The sequence below is a fragment of the Thamnophis sirtalis genome, unplaced genomic scaffold (assembly GCF_051295495.1).
Source record: "Thamnophis sirtalis isolate CommonGarterSnake01/CBP01778 unplaced genomic scaffold, rThaSir2_p1.2 scaffold_12, whole genome shotgun sequence".
In the NCBI taxonomy this organism is placed as follows: domain Eukaryota; kingdom Metazoa; phylum Chordata; class Lepidosauria; order Squamata; family Natricidae; genus Thamnophis; species Thamnophis sirtalis.
Window position 1 is genome coordinate 58274656 of NW_028261392.1, and position 23535 is coordinate 58298190.

General features: G+C 39.5%; 1 protein-coding gene across 1 annotated transcript in view; it reads left to right on the forward strand.

Annotated features, from left to right (window-relative positions):
* Positions 1–23535, forward strand: part of PAPPA2 (pappalysin 2) — a 181008-nt gene that overhangs the window by 110946 nt on the left and 46527 nt on the right. Inside the window, exons 14-16 of the mRNA XM_087726787.1 lie at positions 8445–8616; positions 18367–18544; positions 21205–21418. Coding sequence (XP_087582913.1) covers positions 8445–8616; positions 18367–18544; positions 21205–21418 — 564 coding nt within the window. The remainder of the gene's footprint in view (positions 1–8444; positions 8617–18366; positions 18545–21204; positions 21419–23535) is intronic.

The following is a 23535-nucleotide window of genomic DNA, read 5'->3' on the forward strand; positions in this document are numbered from 1 at the left end:
ACAGTCAGCTGAAGTGGCCTGCAGTACTGCACCCTAACCACTGCGCCACCTTGGCTCTAGTGGTAAACCTGTCTCTGTGTTAACCTGTTTCTGGCTGCAGCTGGAAGTTCTCATGGTACACATTTAAAAAAATAACCTACAAGAATAACTGTTGGGAAGAAATAGCTTTTGCATAGACTACTTCCTGGTTGGCTAATTTTCTATGTATAATTATTTAATTGCAAGGATTGGCAACCTTTTCGTCTCCTTGGATTACAAAGTACTTTGCGAGGGGCTTGGAATTGCAAAGTGGTGGAGTCACATTATCTGGTGGTGGGACTGCATTTGGGGAGAAAGATTTTATTTTTTTTAATTGTGATATTTTATGCTTCAGTACAGTACTGAATCTGATTCCTAACTCAAAGTAGTAGAAAAATGTGCAGTCATAACAATTTTTGTCAAATCATTAACCATCGATTTATAACAGTGTTCTGTCCCCCCTCCTTCGCTCGTTCAAAGACGACAGGTAGACAGACTTAAAAGGAAAGAACTTTATCAGCCTCGACTCACGCTGGCTGTGAGCCCAAAAATAAACATAAATAAAGTCTCTGGCAAGAAGATAACAGAATGCAAAACAAAATCTCTTACAAAGCAATTCACTTCTCCAAGTGTCTCTTTGAATCAGGGTTACAGAAAGCAAATCACTTATCCAAGTGTCTCTCACAAACAAACCACGACCGATGAATGAACATTGACTTCTGCAACCAGGGCATGGCACCATCCGTCCTTTTATCTCCAAAAGACGACACTAACGAGCCCCAGCTGCATTGTTAATCCTGCATCCCGACTCAACTCACAGCAAACTTCTGCTGAGTCACAACATAACAGTATTAATAAATAAATAATTTGATATGTTTACATATGGAAACAAAACCAATTTCCTTGGAATAGTTATTCCTAGAACCCAAGATATTAAATACACAGGAAACTCGGGTAAATCCCCAGTTTCTACAATAGCAATAGCAATAGCAATAGCAATAGCAGTTAGACTTATATACCGCTTCATAGGGCTTTCAGCCCTCTTAGCGGTTTACAGAGTCAGCATATTGCCCCCAACAACAATCCGGGTCCTCATTTTACCCACCTCGGAAGGATGGAAGGCTGAGTCAACCTTGAGCCGGTGAGATTTGAACAGCCGAACTGCAGAACTGCAGTCAGCTGAAGTAGCCTGCAGTGCTGCATTTAACCACTGCGCCACTTCGGCTCTTCTTCCCTAGAGGGTAAATTTGAAATTAAGCTCTATTTGTGTAGAACAGTAAAGTACTGTATGTATATGTCTATAATAATTGCAGTATAGGCTACTGTATGCATAAATACCCATTAGACATAATAAATCATCAGCATGTAACAACCACCATCATATTTCCTTGTTTTATTCTGTCTTTATAGTTTTTAAATGATAACTTTTTATTTGTTGTTTTAGCTTTGTTGTACACTGCCCAGAATTGCTTTTGGTGAGATGGATGGCTATAGAAATTCAGGTTGTTTTCAGACAAATCTATGAACAGTCCATAATGCCTGCCATTGTGGTATAGTCTTTAAAGTGTTGAACTAAGAATGGGTAAACCCTGATTCAAGTTCATCATTAGCCATGGAAATGTACTGCATGCTAGTCAGAGCCAAGGTGGCGCAGTGGTTAAATGCAGCACTGCAGGGTACTGCTAGATCAGCAGTTCAGCGGTTCAAATCTCACCGGCTCAGGGTTGACTCAGCCTTCCATCCTTCCGAGGTGGGTAAAATGAGGACCCAGATTGTTGGGGGCAATATGCTGACTCTCTGTAAACCGCTTAGAGAGGCCTGAAAGGCCTATGAAGCGGTATATAAGTCTACTGCTATATTGTTTCTCAACTCATCTTACATGACCCCCAGGTAAACTTTCTTTAAATCCTGAAGAAAAGGTGGGATAGAAATTGACCAAATGAATGAACTTATTTCTAACATGTATCATAACATTGTCCAGTCTTGGAATAAATCTTCATGACTATTAATAGATGCTTTCTAAGAGAGCTGATAAAACAGTTCAAGGGCATTTATAGCATAACTTACAAGTGTAGAATTGGAAAAGACCTCCAAAAGAGCAGACAAAAAGATATTTTTGTTTGCATTTTTGTCTTGGACATATTGTTCAAGAATGTCATTGTTAAGAACATGAAGGAGAGGATACCTTCCATTTACTCAGAACTTGATTTTACAGTTTTGGGAAACACTCAAGAAAGTACTAAAGCTTGCCCAAATGGGTTTTGAAAGATCAGTTTGGGTCCTATAGCCTACATCTAAGATGAAAGGGTTGATTTTAAAACCCTAACCAGATTATGACCTCCCTATTCAAGAATATTAAAATTTTGTCCAGAGTTTTTTTATTTTTTATTTTGCAGCCCACCATTGGTAATAGTTTAGGGAGTACCAGAGGGAGTTTGGGCTGTGATGATATTTTGTTGCCATCTGAAGAGTTCGCTCTTGTCCCTGGCTATGGAATTTTGTAGACTCCAGTTACAGCTATATTACATTCTTAACTATTAATTTTGTTGTAGTTTATTTTTCTTGTTTGTGCTCTTACCTCCTCGGAGTCATTGCAATAGGGCAGATGATTAATATTTAAATAAAATAAAGAACTGAAATCTGGATTCTGGGAATAAACAATTGAAGAAGAATGTTGTTTTCAGGAACTGAATCTGTGTTTCTTGGAAAAAAAAGTGCTTGCAAATTGCCCGAAGAAAACTTTTTGTTTTAAAGGGTGGCTCATATTTTTTTCAAGGGAGTAGGTTGAAATAAATTTTTGATGGCTGGTTTGTGTTAGAAGCAAGTGCTGAATTTTTTAAAAAAGGAAAATGCTCAACACACACACACACACACACACACACCTCCCTTCCACTACATCATTTTCTTGTTTATATTTTAGGGGCCTTTTTCATAAATTATCTTTTGCTTTTCATTTTCATTTTTCTAATTCTTCAATCCACTCTTTCCTCTTTTAATACTGTTCCTCTTTAGCATTCAGTTTCAATAACATTTTGTAAGCATAGAGTTATTGAATGTTCAGTGAGCTCCAGCAGGTTGTAATTAATGATGAAGTATGAAAAATCATACATTTTATGTCATGAGATTTGTTATGTCTTTCGCCTAGAATCAATGGGTTGTGAATAAGTACCCTTGATTTTTTCTTTATCATTATATTTAAATAATGCTTCTTTGACAACTGAATAGCTAGTACAAACAAAACACTTTTCGCTCATATGCTAGCCATGCAGATGGAATTTCTTTAAATCATTTTTATTAGGGACACAGTGGGATCTTTAAATACAAGCTGTATGCAGGATGGGGTGTTGGAGGGGAGGAGATAAAACAAATGCTCACATAATACAGAAAGTTATTAGCAGAAGAACGATACTTTATGAACCCAGCCATCCAAACCAAGCCAAAAAAAGGAATATTCTGTGTCATATGTAATTAGGAGAAAACAGTAGAGTTTCAGAGAGATGAGAAAGACAAATATTTATGGTTATTCAGAAAATAGCTGTGTACATTTGGTCCTGAAGTTAAGAAGTTTCAGATTCTTAGCAAGTTGACTTGTGGAAGACTCATGAATAGCAATAGCAATAGCAGTAGACTTATATACCGCTTCATAGGGCTTTCAGCCCTCTCTAAGCGGTTTACAGAGAGTCAGCATATTGCCCCCAACAATCTGGGTCCTCATTTTACCCACCTCGGAAGGATGGAAGGCTGAGTCAACCCTGAGCCGGTGAGATTTGAACCGCTGAACTGCTGATCTAGCAGTAGCCTGCAGTGCTGCATTTAACCACTGCGCCACCTTGGCTCTTGAACTATCCAAAGGTATGTGAACAGCTGCTGTTGTCTAATAATCTTCCAATCGTTTGATCTTTATCCACTGTTATTTTCAGAACTCAAGTCAGGCATCAGAAAAAGAGGTGTGAAAATGTATATGGACTTTGAATTGTATTTCCTTGAACAAATTTCCTGCCATCTCCCATATTTAAGCTAATAGCTCTATTTCGTTTAAAAAGGCAATCCACTAATTTTTGGTAGCCCATCAATGACTGATAAACTTTCTTTGGATTTTCTCTCTCTTTATAAAGTAATAGCAGGATTTTCAAACATCTAGTTAGTTAGGTTGGCGGTATTGCATTAAATAGATCTGATTCAGGCTTTGATTACATCAATATGCGTGGCTTAGTTCAGTGTTTCTCAACCTTGGCAACTTTAAGTCCTGTGGACTTCAACTCCCAGAATCCCCCAGCCAGCATAGCTGGCTGGGGAATTCTGGGAGTTGAAGTCCACAGGACTTAAAGTCGCCAAGGTTGAGAAACACTGGCTAAGTTGGTTGCAACTAAAGGAGAGTAAATAGTAGTTCATCACGTTCTCTTTATTGCAACAGCTACAAAATGACTCTTGAGAACAGTGCTAATCCTTCAACATAAGGAAGTTTATGTGGCAGTCCAGCAGAATTGGTGCTAAGTATATATTATCCTAACTGGAATGGGACTGTTCCAGTGGTGGGTTTCAAAAATTGTTCGAACCTACTCTGTGGGTGTGGCCTTCTTTGTGGGAGTGGCTTGCTGCCCATGTGACTGGATGGGAGTGGCTTGCCGCCCATGTGACCGGATATGAAGATGCCGACGACACTTGTCAGAACCACCTTAAATTACCTCACACACAGCACTGGCACGCATAAGAATATGATGTAAACTTGTTTTTTAAAAGGCATCTTTGGTTTGCGTTAAAACAACTTCAACACGCGCAATGTTCTGATTGCACCACAAACTCAGTAGTCATCCTTACCTTTCACAGAGGCCCTGAGTTTTATAAATATGAGCATGATAGTGTAGAATAATCATATCCAAGGACCAGTGGTGGGTTTCTGCTTTCCGGGTCCACTGGTGGAACCTCTTCTAACCGGTTCGGTAGATTTGACGAACCGGTTCTACCAAATAGGTGCGAACTGGTAGGAACCCACCTCTGCATGGCATCCACTATAGTATTACAGCCAATCAATGTGAAAACTATAATGGTTCACATTGACCAGAAGTTTCAATAATGTTCTCAGGATGCCAACAATCAGTGTCTTGTCCTACCTCAAAGTATTACCATTAGTATTAGGACAGCTGGAAAAGCTATTGGATTAAAACCAACTTTTTCCTTTAGATTACAATGTTTCTAGCTTTATTGGGGAGTTTGGTAGATTTGACGAACCGGTTCTACCGAATGGGTGCAAACTGGTAGGAACCCACCTCTGGACTGTTCCCTCATACCCTTCACCACCCCTTTTTCGTCCCCAGGGTCTCACCCCCATCCATTCACCTCTACCGCTGTTAGGCCCCCAGCTGTTCACACCAATGGGACCCAGCCTCTTCAGTCCCAGACTTCATCAGGGGCCATTTGGCAAAATAATGTTAAATACTGTTCACCCTGGGCTTTTGGGCTCAGGTGACAGTTCACCGCCAGCCAATTGGAGGAAGGGTTTAGATTTAGATTTTTTAGATTTTATTAATATTTGTAGGCCGCCCTTTTCCCTGAGGGGACTCAGGGCGGCTCACATAAAATCAGGGAGGGGGAATACAGACATTGACATAGAGACATATAATAAAATAGTAAGCAACATACATTCATCATTCGGGAGGGGCGGCTATCCTTGTCCCCAGGCCTGACGGGCTAGCCAGTTCTTAAGGGCTGTGCGGAAAGCCTGGACGGTGGAGAGGGTACGAATCTCCACGGGGAGCTCGTTCCAAAGGGTCGGGGCTACTACTGAGAAGGCCCTCCTCCTTGTAGTTGCCAGCCGGCATTGGCTGGCCGATGGAATACGGAGGAGGCCTAATCTATGTGATCTTATTGGTCGCAGGGAGGTAATTGGCAAGGGAAGGGAGAAAGAGAGAGAGAGAGGGAAGGAGAAAGTGTTCCGTGTGGAGTTTCCTCTCCAAGGGTTTGTTTTTCCAGTTGCCTCTGGTCCAAGCTAGAAAATCTTTTGCATTCCCCTCCCCTCCAAAATACGCAGTGGTCACAGGAAAGTAAAAATCATGACTTTCTACTTGTCACAATTCCTCAGACTCCTTCTCTTTTACGCCAAAGCTCTTAGTATTGTAATTGCTTTAGTCATATAATCTAACTACATTGTAAAACTCAAGTCATATACCCTAACATAGACAGATTCCTTTCTGGCAGTAGTTTATCTTTTGTTATTCCTGATTGGCCTATTAACAGCACAAATGGTGTGAGGATTGCTCTGGTAGTTTGAGTTACGTGCCAATTCCTGGAGGGAATGGGGATGGCATTTATAGAAGAAGGAAAAGGACCCATGAAGGATCCAGATCCCAATGCAGGAAGGATACAACTGACTGTGAAAGCACATGCTTTCACAGAGGCACATGTGCCACAAATGCCCAACAACCAAATGCTCAAAAGGAAAACACCTTTAGAGCAGCACAACAAATGCACATATTACAACAGAACAAATGCCTATAACATAACAAATTTCTACTTCATGTGATGATATTTATTACTTTTTGTTTATTACCATCTCCTTCCTTTTTCTCCCTTTTTCACAAACGATAGAATTCTTTCTATCATGACGAATGAGGGGTGCATATTTAGCAGGGGTAGTTTGGAGGACCATGATATTTGCAGGCTTCGTACTTGGTACTTCCTTTGGATAAAGATTCAAATAAAGCAAGCATTCATCTTTGCTTTCTGAAGCAACATCATGGCTCCCTTCCTTCGGAAAGCAAAGCCAAGTCCTGCTCTAGAGAGGTCGTGCTAAAAGAAAAAAGCCAACGGGATCCTTTTCCTACAATATTGTTCATACTGCTTTGAAGTTCTCTGGCTTCAGCAGGCACAGTAGCTATAGTATTTTTGCTATGTTCAGATTGAAAGGCCGAGGTGGCGCAGTGGTTAGGGTGCAGTACTGCAGGCCACTTCAGCTGACTGTTATCTGCAGTTCAGCGCTTCTAATCTCACTGGCTCAAGGTTGACTCAGCCTTCCATCCTTCCGAGGTGGGTGAAATGAGGACCCAGACTGTGGGGGCGATATGCTGACTCTGTAAACCGCTTAGAGAGGGCTGAAAGCCCTATGAAGCGGTATATAAGTCTAACTGCTATTGCTATTGCTATTGTTCCAGACTGGGTAGCTTCAGTACTCATTACAATTAGTCTTGAAAATGCTTAGCCTAGAGCTATTTTGTCCGGAAATATTGGACTAGAAGATTGGAGTCTTCTAGTTCACCATTATCCTGAAGCGACTGAGGGCCATTTGTATTGCTTCAACATGGTGAATTGGGTTCACCTGTTTGCTTCAGTATTTTTTTAGTAGGTTGATTCTAATTATTGTTTAAGTGCTTATATTTACTTATATGTATCCTGCTTTTCTTATTTTTACAAATGACCTGCAACATATCCAACACATCTTCCTCCTATTTTCCCTACAACAATGACTTTGGAGTTGGGATGGGCTGAGAGAGAAAATGACTGGCCCAAGGACATCCATTTGGCTTTCATGGCTAAGGCAGGAGTTAGCAATAGCAATAGCAGTTAGACTTATATACCGCTTCATAGGGCTTTTAGCCCTCTCTAAGCGGTTTACAGAGTCAGCATATCTCCCCCACAATCTGGCTCCTCATTTTACCCACCTCGGAAGGATGGAAGGCTGAGTCAACCTTGAGCTGGTGAGATTTGAACCGCCGAACTGCAGATAGCAGTCAGCTGAAGTGGCCTGCAGTACTGCACTCTACCCACTGCGCCACCTCGGCTCTTGAGTTCAACTCACAGTATTCTACTTTCCATCCTGGTGCCTTGACCAAACTGGCTCTAATTTCATAGCTGAGAAGAATTCTGTTCAATTCACTTTATGAATTCTGCATAAAGTGATGGGAAGCCAAGCGTGGTCAGTTCCTTGTGAAGATAGGAGAGGCTCTGTTCAATATTCCCTTCTGTGCAGAGGACGCTGAAAAAGCTGTGCATGCTTTTAGATGGAGGCAGTGCTGAATTTTGCACCTGAGGCACACTTAAGCTTGAGGGAGACATATTTCTGGATGAGGTATACCAAGTAATATTATTATCTGAAGACAGCTCTGCCACTGTTACACAGGTCCAATCTCCCATAGCAACTAACACATCTAGGAAGCCTCATTAATTAGCAGAGGACCATTTTGATCACTGTGGGTTTATGCCCTCCTAGGTCAGCATTGCCTGCTCCAGGAGAACCGGGAGGGTGGGACATTCCACTGCCCCAATAGCTCACGTTGATTTAGGGAGTTTTACTGTTTACAAAACAAAATTTATGTTAGTGCTACAAGATTTGCTATCGTTGTTTCGGAGCATTATACACTTATTTTTTCTCATTTTATCTATGTGTGTATCTGTGTTTGTTTATACATGTTTCCTCTTTCTCTTCCCAACAGCTGCACCCAACATGCCTGTAGAGAGCAGGGAAGCTGTGTGCTTCCACAGATCCATCACGCTATTCTTGCCAACTGTAGTTCCAGTAGTCGGGGCCACCTAGAATGTGCTACTTCTTGTGAGAAAGGTTTTGTTCTCCATGTTAAACATGGACAATTGCTGCGGCCAGCACAGGTAAGTACAATGGAGTTATAAATGTCATTGTAGGTGTGCTTCATAAAAAAATATAGGCAGAGGAAGAATGGGAGGGAAAGGCAGAGGAAGAATGGGAGGGAATGTAAGAGTAGGAAAGAGAGGAGGAATGGGAAGAAGAGGGGAAGGGTAAAGGGGAGGAAAGGGAAGGAGAGAAGGGAAAGGAGAGGAGGAAGGAAGGAAGGCGAGAAGAAAGAGAAGAAAGTGGGGTAGGAAGGAAGGAGGGAAGGAAGGAGGGAAGGAAGGAGAGAAGGAGAGAAGAGGAGGGAAGGAAGGAGAGAAGAAAGGAGGGAAGGAAGGAGGGAAGGAAGGAGGGAACGTAGGAGAGAAGGAAGGGGGGAAGGAGGAAAGGAAGGGGGAAAGGAAGGAGAGAAGGAGAAAAGAAAGGAGGGAAGGAAGGAAGGAGGGAAGGAAGGAAGGAGGGAAGGAGGGAAGGGGAAGGAGGGAGGGAAGGAAGGGGAGTAGGAGAGAAGAAACGAGGGAAGGAAAGAGGGAGGGAGGGAAGAAGAAGTAGGACCGTTGTAAGATAAGGTGGATCCATGGGATGATAAAAAAGCAATCTTCAAGTATATTGTCAACTGTAGGGAAAAATTGTTATAAATACATATTATTAATAACAGTTATGAGATTATATAATTGTGAATGTATATATGAAAAAAAAATGATCTGTTCAATATATATATATATATATATATATTCCCATTGTATATCTAATCCAATGGAATGGGGGAATGGAATGGGGAGAGGAGAGCAGTAGTTGCAACATTAATTATGTGGCAGTGACGCAACCTTGAGATTAAATTCAAATTAAACATAATTTGAAATGTTCAAAAATGATACAATGATTTTCCGAGTGGTCCTTTGATTATAAGTCGATGCTAAAAGAGAAGAGAATGGAGGAAAATATCTGAAGCAAGCATAGATGTTTGAAAAATAGACTTTCAGAATTAATCTCCACAAATGTGCAGATGTTTTATCATTTTATTTTATTCCGTCCATTGTTCATTTTTGATGAAGGCAATTCTGTGTGGTATGGATACGATTTTCAACCCTTTCAACAGTGAATGCAATATAAGGCAAAAATGAAATTGTGATGGTACCAGTTTCATTCACCCATTGGTTTAAAGATATGCTTTTCATAGTTTTCCCATCAATATGGTATGTTACAGTGGAGTAACTAATACATTTATTTGGTACAATTTTGCCTCATATTTATACTTTGCAAACGCCTGGAGAGGGTTGTAAAGATATGTTTACAGCCTAAATCTAACTTTCTCTTGCAAAATAATTCCTTCTGTAACTTTAATGTTCAGCATAGCTTTTCAACTTTGTTTTAAAATAGCCTTTAGCTTTGATACCTGGTTTTGACTTGTGCCTTGATTACATTCCTGTATTTTTCTCTCAACTCCCATATGTCAAAAATATTTTAACTATTGGCAAAAGTTTAAAATCCTGGGATGGAGACAGAAAAAATATCTGCAAATAATAACTAGCTGTAAAAATTTATTTTCAGTGAAAAAGAAGTTTTCATTGTGTCAAAATTTAATTTCTTTGGCACATTGTGTGTACTTAGTCATGGAAAAGGTCAAATTGATCTCTGATGTAGCATTGAGTCAGCTAGTTTTCCTTTGCAAGTTAAATAGATAGAATATCATATATTGGCAATGAACACAGTTGTAAATTTTATTTCCAGGTATTTCTGGCAAGCCATTGGGTCTCAATGACATTGGCCTTTGTTTCTGCTATGGAAATGATAATAATATATAATTTATAATTTATATAATGTTTGTATCAATTACAAATGCAGTACTTTGAAAGTGTATGGAAATTAATAGTAATATTAGTCATTCTAACTGGACATTAATGGATACTGCCTCTGTGTTATCTGTTTTTCCCATTACTATCCAATGACAAGAACTATAAATATGCAAATTAAAATGACTGTCCAGGCATTTAGTTAGGAACTGTGCATTTCCACGCACAGTGAAACTAAATAATAATTTCCCACTTTATTGCAAAAGCGAATAACAACTTTTCAAATATTAACTTATAAAAAATATCTATTCCCCTACCACGCCCATCAAGCCATGCCCACAACACTGGTAGTAAAAAAAAATTAATCCCACCACTGGTCTTAGCCTACATTCGCAGGGACAGAGTCTCTGTGTTCACATTTTCATTTGAACAGTTGTGTTATCCTGCTATGTGGTATACACTGTGCGTTCAGATCAGTGATGGGTTTCAAAAATTGTTCAAACCTACTCTGCGGGTGTGGCCTCCTTTGTGGGAGTGGCTTGCCACCCATGTGACCGTATATGAAGATGCCGACGACACTTGTCAGAACCACCTTAAATTACCTCACACACAGCACTGTCATGCATAAGAATAGGATGTAAACTTGTTTTTTAAAAGGCATCTTTGGTTTGTGTTAAAACAACTTCAACACACGCAATGTTCTGATTGCACCACAAACGCAGTAGACATCCTTACCTTTCACAGAGGCACTGAGTTTTATAAATATGAGCATGATAGTATAGAATAATCATATCCAAGGACCAGTGGTGGGTTTCAAAAAATTTTGGAACCTCTTCTGTAGGTGTGGCCTGCTTTCCGGGTCCACTGGTGGAACCTCTTCTAACTGGTTCAGTAGATTTGACGAACCGGTTCTACCGGATAGGTGCAAACTGGTAGGAACTCACCTCTGATATATATTCATTCTGTCTGTCTTCTATAAAAGTAATACAAAGCTGTCAGATTTTTAAAAAAAATCCAAACAAAATCTAGAAAACCATAAAAAAGGAGTAATGGGAAATAAATGCTGCATTTCAGAATTGTTTGATATAAGTAAGCAACAGATAAAAGCCTCTAGAGTAGGCCTTTCCACAAAAAAAATTCTGCTCATTGAATTTTGTGGGCGTGAGTAGATTTTTTCATTCCAGCTTTTTTTTTTCATGACCATGGACCATCATCCTCTGGCATGGTTTTCTTCCTTCTGCCCTTGAGTCTTTATATCCTTCTTGACACTAGAGGCCTCTTTTCAGGTTGTTTTAATTTTTTTTACATTTTATTTTATTTATTATTAAACTTCACTGAGCCGAGGTGGCGCAGTGGTTAAATGCAGCACTGCAGGCTACTTCAGCTGACTGCAGTTCTGCAGTTGGGGTGTTCAAATCTCACCGGCTCAGGGTTGACTCAGCCTTCCATCCTTCCGAGGTGGGTGAAATGAGGACCCGGATTGTTGTTGGGGGCAATATGCTGACTCTGTAAACCGCTTAGAGAGGGCTGAAAGCCCTATGAAGCGGTATATAAGTCTAACTGCTATTGCTATTGCTATTCTATGCCACCCATCTCTTGCCGAGGCAACTCTAGCTTTCCTAGCCTGCCTTTGGCTCTAGTGATTTTGAATGATTAAAAAACTATATACAAATTGCAAGAAAAAGTATGAAAACATCCAGGTGTGGGTTGTTTTTTTTTTGTTGGGGACTGATAGAGAAACAGAATGTGCCTGCATATAGAAGGAAAGGAGGGAGGGAGGGATTATTGTTTCCCCCCCTCTGGACACTCTGAATAAAAACAGGCATAAGAACCTGTTTTGTCCCCCCTTCTCCGCTTGTTAACAGACAACAGGCAAACAAACTTAAAAGGAACTTTTTTTATCAATTCTCGGCTCAGACTGGCTGCGAGCCCAAAAAAACATAAATACAGTCTCTGACGAGATAACAATATACCAAACAAAAAGTCTTACAAGCAATGCACTTCTCCAAGTGTCTTCTTGAATCAGGGTTACAGAAAAACAAAGCACTTATCCAAATGTATCTTACATAAACCACGACTGATGATCAATCAATGTTGAACGAACCAAGGAATGTTGACTCCTGCAACCAGGGCAGGAATATCCCCAAAATATGCCCCTAACGAGCCCCAGCTGCATAGTTAATCTTGCATCCTGAAAAGACTCACAGAAGACTGCTGCTGAGTCACAACAAGAACCAATAGCCATCTCAGTTGTCTGAATGCAACCAATAAAATCTTACTTAATTTCCTCAGTCCCTTAGTTCCATAGAATGAATCCTGAAGATAAAACAAAGGCAGCTGATTAAAAACAGTAATTGAACTTCTAAAGAACTAGATTATGCTGAGCTCATTTTGTTTCAAGCTTTATTTGCCTAAAACTATGTTCTTATTAATAGTAAAACAACAATGTGGAAAAAAAAGACTGCTAAAGTATTTCCATTCAGATATTAAGCGTATAATTCATTACGTTCTTAAAGCATGAAGAGAAAAAATAAACAAACAAACAGATATATTTTCTTAAATAATAGCTACAGCAGTAATGTAAACAGCAGCTAATATATGAAAATGGTAAATAACTCTCTTTTCCAGTTTTTAAGGTTATGACATATGAGCTAACTTAGTGTGTACTGTACAATCATGATTTGTAACACAATTTTATTAATTTAAACTGAAAATAGTTCTGAAGACATTGTATAATTGGGATCTCTCTTCACTGGACCCACGCTATTTGTATTTCTTTTTCTCGTCTGAATACTTGGTTCTCCTCCCAGTTCGCCCTAATTTCCTTCAGAGATCTATAAAAATATATAGTGTATACTGTATGTGTGGAAAAAATAGTTATTTGCCTTAATTTTTTGTGGGGACAGGGATAAACAAAAGGAATAAATAGATCAAATAAATAAACCACATACAGTCCAGGTATGGGAATAATAATAATGATAAATACAACATTGTCTAATTGCCTGTTCCTTAAATTAATAGCAGAAGGCCTCCTGAGTTTAGCTGTGCAGATAAAGATAGTGGATCTGGGTACTTGAGAGACCGCCTACTGCCAATTACCTCCGTGCGGCCAATTAGATCACATAGATTAGGCCTCCTCCGAGTTCCATCTGCCGGTCAGTGTCGACTGGCAACTACGCGGAGGAGAGCCTTCTCGGTAGCAGCTCCGACCCTTTGGAACGATCTCCCCGTGGAGATTCGTACCCTCACCACCCTCCAGACCTTCCGCACAGCCCTTAAAATCTGGCTATCCCGTCAGGCCTGGGGCTAAAGATTGTAACCCACCCGAATGGTATGAATGTTGCGCTTTTTAATTATGTATTGTTCTTATGTGTTAAATGTTTGTTTCCCCCTTCCCTCGAGTTGTAAGCCGCCCTGAGTCCCCCCAGGGAAAAGGGTGGCATATAAATAAACTTTCATAACTCATAACTCATAACTCATAACTCATACACCATGGCATTGCATAAATGACTCTCTTATTTCTATTTAGTCAGGTGCAACTTGAATTGGGAAAATAATGCTTTAAAATGCTCTTTTTTGCTTTAAAATATATTTAAAAATTGAAGTAAAAGTTACATTTGCTACTTTTAATGTTTATATGCTTTGCAATCCAGCAAGGAACATTCGTGGAAAAGAATTCTTGGCCCTGAAACCTGCTGTTGGATTGCTTGTTGCTATTCTAGCGGGCACAATCAAAAGACTCTTGGCGGCTTACAATGGCATCAAGTTACATCAACAATCTGCAGTAGAAAACAATAAATATACTAAATTATAGACTCTAGCACAGTGTTTCTCAACCTTGGCAACTTGAAGATGTCTGGACTTCAACTCCCAGAATTCCCCAGCCAGCATTCGCTGGCTGGGGAATTCTGGGAGTTGAAGTCCAGACATCTTCAAGTTGCCAAGGTTGAGAAACACTGCTCTAGCGTATAAACCAATGCATTGAAAACTCCTCAGAAACACCAAATAATCAGCCTTAGAAGCCTTGCTAATAAGCCAGGAGAGTTGAAAGGAGGAAGATAGAAGTCTATCATGACTACTTGCTCTTTGGGATGGTGGCACTAAAACACATCTATAGAGTTAACGAGTTGAAAGAAAATCAAAGTACCTTGAAGAAGTACTGGAGTGCGTGTTCCCATCCTGTTTTGCCTAGGCAATAAAACAGAGTAGAGGTTCCTTTCATACCAAAAGCAAGGAAAGGAGAAGGAACATCTCCTTTGGTTCCAAAATGGGCAACTGAAGACTCAGGGGTGTCTATGGGATTGAAGCAGTGGTGGGATTCAGCCAGTCCGCACCTATTCGGGAGAACCGGTTGGTACCTTTCTAAGCAGTTCGGAGAACTTTATATCATTATATCATTCCTTGTTTCTTCAGTCATAAACTATCTGGAATATCTTAGTCCCATATTTATTTTGAGTATAGTCAATCTATCTTCTCCACTCCAGTTTATATCTCTCATCTGAATGATCCTTGAGATATGCTGATATTTTAGCCATCTCTGCTAGGTTTGTTACTTTTAATATCCATTCTTGAATAGTAGGCAAATCTTCCTTCTTCCAGTATTGCACCACCAACAGTTATTAAATGCAAAATCAAGTTAGTCTCTATAAATGTACAATCAGTAATTATACCTAACAAGAATAACTGAGGGGTAAACTTTATCCTTTTTTTAAGAACATTTTGCATAATCCACCATATTTTTATCCAGAATGCTTTTACCTTTTTGCCTTGCACCATTTTAGATGCTCAAAGGCAAATTCGACCTTTGCTTCGTATGAGCAAGTAGCTCTCAGATTTTTTTTTTAAAAAAAAATACTTCTAGAAATCCACATTGATGGACTTTTCCTCCAGGCATCATAGTAGTGCATGAAGTGTATCTATTTGCAAATTTTAAAGAACTTTTAATCTCTCGAATCATCTCAGATTTCATTGCCCTTAAAGATGTCCCTCCTCTAATCTCCCCTACATTTTTACAGACAAAGTTGTATGTATGTATGTATGTATGTATGTATGTATGTATGTATGTATGTATGTATGTATCTATATTCTATTCTATTCTATTCTATATATATGTTTTTTATTTGTGCTGATAAATAAATAAAGGGAGACTAGTATAGATCTATTTCAAGCTATTTAGCTCTCATCAGCTAGCCATACCCTTACTGGGATTTGAACCTGGGCTATATTACATACTAGGCAGACTTCTTAGCCATTAGGCCACAGGCTCTTATCCGTTATCAGCGAAGCCAGGGTGAAAGGTATCTATTAGATTTTTACAACCCCTGGTAAGCCCCAATTATGGGAGGAAGCTAAATGCTTCCATCATCTGTCAATCGGCTCGTCACAAGAGTCCATCACGACAGAAACCCAATATTTTTACTGTTGCCTTTGTTATATTTGTGTTTTTTATTTGTGCTGATAAATAAATAAAGGGAGACTAGTATAGATCTATTTTAAGCTATTTAGCTCTCATCAGCTAGCCATACCCTTACTGGGATATGAACCTGGGCTATATTACATCCTAGGCAAACTTCTTAGCCATTAGGCCACAGGCTCTTATCCGTTATCAGCGAAGCCAGGGTGAAAGGTATCTATTAGAGGTAAAGGTATCTATTAGGCTAGCTGATGAGAGCTAAATAGCTTGAAATAGATCTATACTAGTCTCCCTTTATTTATTTATCAGCACAAATTAAAAAAACACATATATTTATTTATTTATTTATTTATTTATTTATTTATTTATTTCAAACAAAACTCTGATTGGCCCTCTGAGATCAGATAGGTAGCTAATTTAAGTCGTAGGCAGGATAGGGCTTCAGGGTTTATGCAACTGATTTATCTGCATGATTTGCAAATTCAGAATGAATTATGAAAAACAAATGGCACAGTCAATTATGCAAAATGGGAATGTATTCACATTTGTTAAAAAACGATTATTTGTATAAGATTGCCGAGAGCTGCTTTTTGGACCTGGAATGTAGATTTCATAAGAAACAGAATATTTACTGAAAGTCGTGGCATTTCTGTTTAGCTCTGCCTTAGAACTAATCAGTATGGACTGCCGCATTACTGCTTCTCCTCCAAAGGATGTGAGATTTTTCCCTTCACTCCCTATCCATTGTAATTCTGTCAATTTGGTTTATAAGCTTGGAGTCAGGAAACTATTTTCATTTTGGGTTTTTTTTTGGATTTCTAAGCCAGTTTGGGAAAACATTTTTATATTGATACGATTTACAAATAACTTTGGGTGGCTTACAAGTTTTAAAGCACAGAAACTCACAACATATAACCCCAGATGCCCAAAGATAAACTACCATCCCACTCCACCATTCCAAAATAGCAACACACCAACAACAATTGAGTTCATCTATCCAACTGTCCCAAATGACTAGGGAAGCAGTCAAGGTTCGATTCCTAACAAAGGCTAAAACGAGATTCTGGGCCATCTGAATCTCCAGGGAAATGCTTTCCAGAGGGCAGGTGCTACCTCTAAGAAGGCCCAACTCAAGGGTCCAACCAGATGTTTAATAAAAGGAACCCAAAGCATGCCTTCTCTCTCTTAGAAATGATGGGATGAGCAGAAACTGATAGAAAAGCAGTCTTGCAAGTAGCCGGGTCCCATGCCACAGACAATAGGAGAAGTAAATAAATAGTATAAAGGGTGAGAGAAAAGGATGGCAATATCTAGAGTAGCATTGCTATATAAATGAAAGCTCACTAGTGACTAAAGGAACTCCCTTTTAAAGACTCATTTGCTTATGATTCCGGATGTGTGGTTAAAATGAAAACAGAAGAATAGTGTCAGCCTCTGCTTTGCTGCTGCTTCGGCTGCCATTGAAACGGGGAGGGGGGGACATGGTATTTGGGAGGGGAATCATGATGTGCTGGAGGAAGATTCTAGATGCTGACCTGACTATCTTACTGCGCATGTGGAGGAAGGGAGTTTCCCGCCAAGGTTAACTGTCCAGCAGTCCATCCTGGTGATGACTTTTGAAGTTATCTCCCACCTGACAGTTGGGTGCATTATAATTGGACTATGGACTGGGGTGCCAAGGGGAGGGGATTGAATTATACATGATATTATTCGCTTTTGTGCCTAATTAACCAGATTCAGCTTAGCTTTGCTACTGTTCGTTTATAATTAATAAAAGTACACTTGATTTCAAACAAATGGAGTTGAGTGGCTTCCTTCCTGATTACTAAATGAAGTCGCAGCTGACAAATAGCTTTTTTCAAGGCCAAAGGTAGAAATGATAAATTTCAGTTTGCCTATGTTTTAGGTCGGATTTAAATAAACGAGCAGGTTATCTGTTAGGCACTTGGTTCAGTTCTAAGCTAATCTCTTGTTAAAAGGAATGACTAGCTACAACTGGTAAGTGACGTGACCCGTCAAAACCGCGTTCCACAAAAGCGTGGTCGACGAAATCGCATATGTGACGTCATCACAGCGCGACGAAAAAGATCAAAAAAATGAAATAAAAATTAAATTACAGCAAGCCGATTCACATAAAGGTAAGGGTTAGGTTTAGGGTTAGGGTTAGGGTTAGGTTAAGGGTTAGGGTTAGGTTTAGAGCATTAGCGTTATGTTTAGCGTTAGGTTAAGGGTTAGCGTTAGGTTTTTCGTTAGGTTAAGGGTTAGGTTTAGGGTTAGGTTTAGGGTTAGGTTAAGGGTTAGGTTTAGGGTTAGAGTTAGGTTTAGGGTTAGGTTTGGGAGGGTTAGGGTAAGGTTTTTGCTTTATTTTTACATTTTTCAATCTTTTTCGGCGCACTGTGATGACATCACATACGCGCTTTCGTCGACCGCGCTTTTGTCTACCGCGGTTTTGTGGTGGAACCGGTAAGTGAACACTACTTTCAATCATTCTACCAATATTGAAATTAGGAATGACTATTTTTAAAAAAAAATAAATTCTTGACTCTTCCACTTTTCTTTCCCAGAAAGAAATCTTGCTGACTTGTATCTCTGGTCACTGGGACAGATCAGTGACATGTAACCCTATTGACTGCCAATTTCCAGACCAATCTCACGTTCTTTATGCCGAGTTTTCGTGTCCCAAAGGAACTACATTTACGAAGCGATGTTTCCTTTCCTGTATCAAGCCAGCGAAACTCCAAGGTAGGATGGATTTTCTCAGGATAGACTTGGATGGTGGAACAGAGTTCCAGAAAACGTCCTCTTGTGTCTTTGCTAATCTGTTGCCTGCACAAGATTAGAAGAATATGCTAAATATGTGACTTTTGTTATTTATCTACATTTGTATCCTTGGCTTCCCCACTCCTCCAGCCAAAAACCAGCCAAATCAGCAAATAACTGATCAACCAGTGGTAGGGGCTACTAAAACACACCCCTACCACTGGTATCTTCAGCTGCATGTCCACATTCAGGACAGATCTAAGATCCTCAACCAGCTGCCTAATCATTCTTTAGCTGTCCAGAAGATTACTTCCAGTGATCCACTTCTCACCAACCTGTCATCTCCGAGCCGAGGTGGCGCAGTGGTTAGGGTGCAGTACTGCAGGCCACTTCAGCTGACTGCTATCTGCAGTTCAGCGGTTCAAATCTCACCGGCTCAGGGTTGACTCAGCCTTCCATCCTTCCGAGGTGGGTAAAATGAGGACCTGGATTGTTGGGGGCAATATGCTGACTCTGGAAACCGCTTAGAGAGGGCTGAAAGCCCTATGAAGCAGTATATAAGTCTAACTGCTATTGCTATTGCTATCTCCAAACTGTCATCACTAGTATTTCTTGTATTGCACCAGACTCTCCATTTCAACTCCTGGTCATGAACATTATTATCAACCATCCTCCCAGCCATCTTCAACAGCTAGCACCACCCAGCCGCTGAAGCTCTTAGCAACAACTATCTGACCTTTGACTCCATCTTAAAACATGAAAATCAGTGTCTGCAGTGTCAATATGGGAATATAACCTCATGCATGTGTTAAATTATATACTTTAGTCCTAACTTACAATGCAACTATCATAATATTTCTATAATCACTTTACACATATTTTGTCATTTTTTCTCCTTGCCCTTCCTCTCATGGATACTTATGATATAAAATACATTTTACAAAACTTCATATTGGGTTTTATTATTTCCACGATATCCTTTTGAGGTTTTATCTAGTCACTTCTACTCTGTTGCCAAGAAAGCTATATGGATGTGCCCAGAACTCAACACATTTTGTGTTGTAAGGGATTCTTTACATTGATAATATATACTGACGACATTATATATTTGGAAGTGGTCTACAATTTTCTCTCCACAATTTTCTTTCTTTCAAAATATCTTTGATAAGGCTGAGGGGGTAGGAATTTTGATTGCAATGAGAGGCATATCTATTTTAGCCTGTCACAAAACAATGGCGATTTTGAAATTCTGAGAAAAAGAAATTAATAAAAGGTAACTATTTTAGGGAGTCCAGCTGCCATCCACCAGACCTTGTAATATATCCCTAATCTCCATTTCCCCTTCTCTGAATTTGACAGCTCTGAATAAGGCACTGAATTATTTGGAGCATGTGTTTGCAGTAAATACTTAAATAATTCCAGTAAACATAGGATGAAGTGCAACAGTATGAAATACATTCATATTTCACTTGTGAATGAAATACAAAGTTAGCTTTGGAGCCTGGGAATTATATGGTTCTTTGGGTTTAAGGACCAGGGATTTTTTAGGCTAGGGGATTCAAACTGGCAGCCCACAAGCAGATGCGTCACAGGCAGGCCACGCCCACCCCAGCTCTATAAATAGAAAGAGCAACATATTCAATATCCATATAAACCATGTGTTGTCTGGTTACAAATATTTTGTGTGATACTCATCATAGTAATAATAATAATTTTTAGTAGTAATCTTGTAATGACAGTGCTTTTCCCTCATCATATTAATACATATTAATTAATACTAATCAAAATTAATAAATTACAATAATGAACACTAATAGTGAAATTAATCTTTCTCTTGTAATTTTAGAAGTTCTAAATTCTATTTCTCTTATTTAACCATTGATAGGACAGATCCCATATCTCAAGATATTCCGTTTCTTCCTTTTCTTTAATTTCACGTGTTAGTTGATTCATTTCTTCACATTTTAAGATTTATTTTTCTGTCCCTTGGCTGTTCAATTCCTATTTATTTTTCAATTTCCCCTTGTCATTCAGAATATCTTTGTACAGCATTGGTGCCATTATGCTGTGCACAGGATGCCTTTTTTTCTGTTCCCGATTATGAATGAGAAATGCAGTGTGGCGGTTTGCATCTTCCAGAAAATAAATGTGGCATTTGACAAATAAAAGCTGTATTTTGCATTTTTGTAGTCTTTTATTAATATAATTTTATCTTTTTAATATTGCAAGCAAGAGTTACTCTGTGGTAAGAGGGACCGCCAATGAATTTAATAAATAAAGAAATAAATTTCATACTGCCAAAGTAATATAGAGAAAGATAGTGCAGACAACTTAGCATTTTCTATTATAACTATTGTTGCTATTCTATAGTGTATTACTTGGAGACTGGTCAGTCAGTCTGAGTAGAGCTCAAAGGGAACTTGGAGGTCTTCTAGTCCAACGTCCTGCTCAAACAGGAGACCTTATATCATTTCATGACTTTATACCAGTCAGAATAAAGTGGCACAAAGATCTGTGCAAATAAACAAATGGTGAAGGTAAAGATAATTTGATCAGAGTAAGATTCAGCTTAAGGTTCAAAAACAACTAGTTATGCTGTAATTTGAATGGATTTTTTTCCCCTTTCTCTTGCTTGAAATCAGGAATTAATCAGTGGATCACCTGCCTGGAAGATGGACTCTGGTCACTTCCAGAAGCTTACTGCAAACTGGAGTGTGACTCTCCAGGCCCAATTGCCAACGCTGAGCTGTTGGTGCCTCGATGCAAGCAAGGGAATCATGACATAGGATCTGCCTGTCGCTATAAGTGTAAGCCTGGATACCACGTTGCAGAAACAAAAGAGAAAAAGGCCAGGAAGTGAGTAATAAAAGTTCTTCTGTTCTCCCTTCTTCCTTAGCATCAGTGCTTTAATTCTTGACAATGCGTTTTCCCAAAGTACGATGAATGTTCAGTTTTGTTCTCTGCTGGCGCGGGATAGGGTAAAAATGACAAGAGGGGATTGAAGGAAATCAGCTGAGCAGATTGCAAAGGCAGCCTCATCTAGAGTCATTGCAGAAGTGGTGAAGGGACAGTGCGCTGTAACATGATTCTTCACCCATATAGAACCACAATTTATGTAAACATCCATCTACATTTTTTTTTACTCTCTGTATATATTTGTACTGTTTACAAAGTAAATAACTGATCTATAAAATAAATGCGATTAAATAAAACATGAAAACCATTTTACTGAAAACAACAGAAACAGAATTAACAGTGACGTTTGGTGCAGTGGTGGGTTTCAAAAATGGTTGGAACCTATTCTGTGGGTGTGGCCTCCTTTGTGGGAGTGGCTTGCCACCAATGTGACTGGATGGGAGTGGCTTGCTGCCCATGTGACTGGATGGGAGTGGCTTGCCACCCATGTGACTAGATATGAAATTATGAATTAGTACTTAGGTCGGTCCAAGTAGCTATTCAGAAGTTAGTGGTTAAAAGCAATCGTAAAGCAAGATATAGAATTAAAACCAGAAATATTTTGTTGGCTGTTTGAAAGGGAGTATAATATATATTTAATTTTACACATGTTAGCAGCTGCTGGAATTGTGTTTGCACAACAGCGGAAAAACAGAGATATGTAAATGAATAAATATTACAATGTGCAGGAATAAATTAATTGACAATCAAAATCAAGGAGGCTTTGAATACTTTTTCACATGGGATTGGTTTTAGCAATTGCCAACTAATGGAAACAGAAATTAGAAATCCAAAAGTATGAAAGAAAACAGCAATTATGTAAGAAAAGGTCCCTAAAATGTATAAGGAAATATTACTAGATCATTATTAATGCGTAGATAACTGTGGGACATTACACACCCACCAGTGGTGGGATTCAAAAAATTTTTGGAACCTCTTCTGTAGGTGTGGCCTGCTTTCCGGGTCCACTGGTGGAACCTCTTCTAACCGGTTCGGTAGATTTGACGAACCGGTTCTACCGAATAGGTGAGAACTGGTAGGAACCCACCTTCTGGTTTGGTGATAAAAATTATTTTTGCTCTTTTTCTAAATGTTATGCAAATGGGAGTCTAGCCTTCCCCTTGAGGGGTGGAGTGCAGTAGGGAGATCGTCAAAGATTTCCCTGTTGCTGATCCAAGTAATCGGGCAGATTCGTAGTGGGAGGTCCTAAAGTCATTCAGGTCAACACAGAGGCCTCTATTTGGATAGTCTGTTTTTTCAATACATTCAGTACTGATCCCCATAGTATCTTGCACTGGCCCAAAAGCCTGGCTCCTACATTTTCCAACAATTGTAATTTCTGGGCAATATTCCTGGGTAGGTTGTAACTAAGCGTAGAGAGCTATTACATATATTGAATGTAACATATTAGAAGAAAGTGTTCACAAATTGTATGTGAGTGACAGTGGTTGGTTTCAAAAAAATTTCGAACCTACTCTGTGGGTGTGGCCTCCTTTGTGGGAGTGGCTTGCCAGCCATGTGACCTGGTGGGAGTGGCTTGCCGGCCATGTGTTCTCTCTCTCTCTCTCTCTCTCTCTCTCTCTCTCCTTCCTTTTGTCTCTCTGTCCCTTTTTTCTTTCATCTCTCACTTTTTCTTTCTTTTTTCTTTCTTTCTTCCTTTCTTTCTCTTTCTCTCTCTGTGTGAGTCTCTCTCTCTCTCTCTCTCTCTCTCTCTCTCTCTCTCTCTGTGTGTGTGTGTGTGTGTGTGTGTGAGTGGTGGGTTTCAAAATTTTTTGGAACCTCTTCTGTAGGTGTGGCCTGCTTTCCGGGTCCACTGGTGGAACCTCTTCTAATTTGACGAACCGGTTCTACCGAACTGGTGCGAACTGGCAGGAACCCACCTCTGGTGAGTGAATATATACACAAAAATATATGCATCAGAAATGATGCCCGTCAAAGTACATAAGAATGTTCATGTACAATGGGTTACAGGAATGTTCTGAAGTGAACTGAATGCTGAAAAGTCATTGAATAAAACC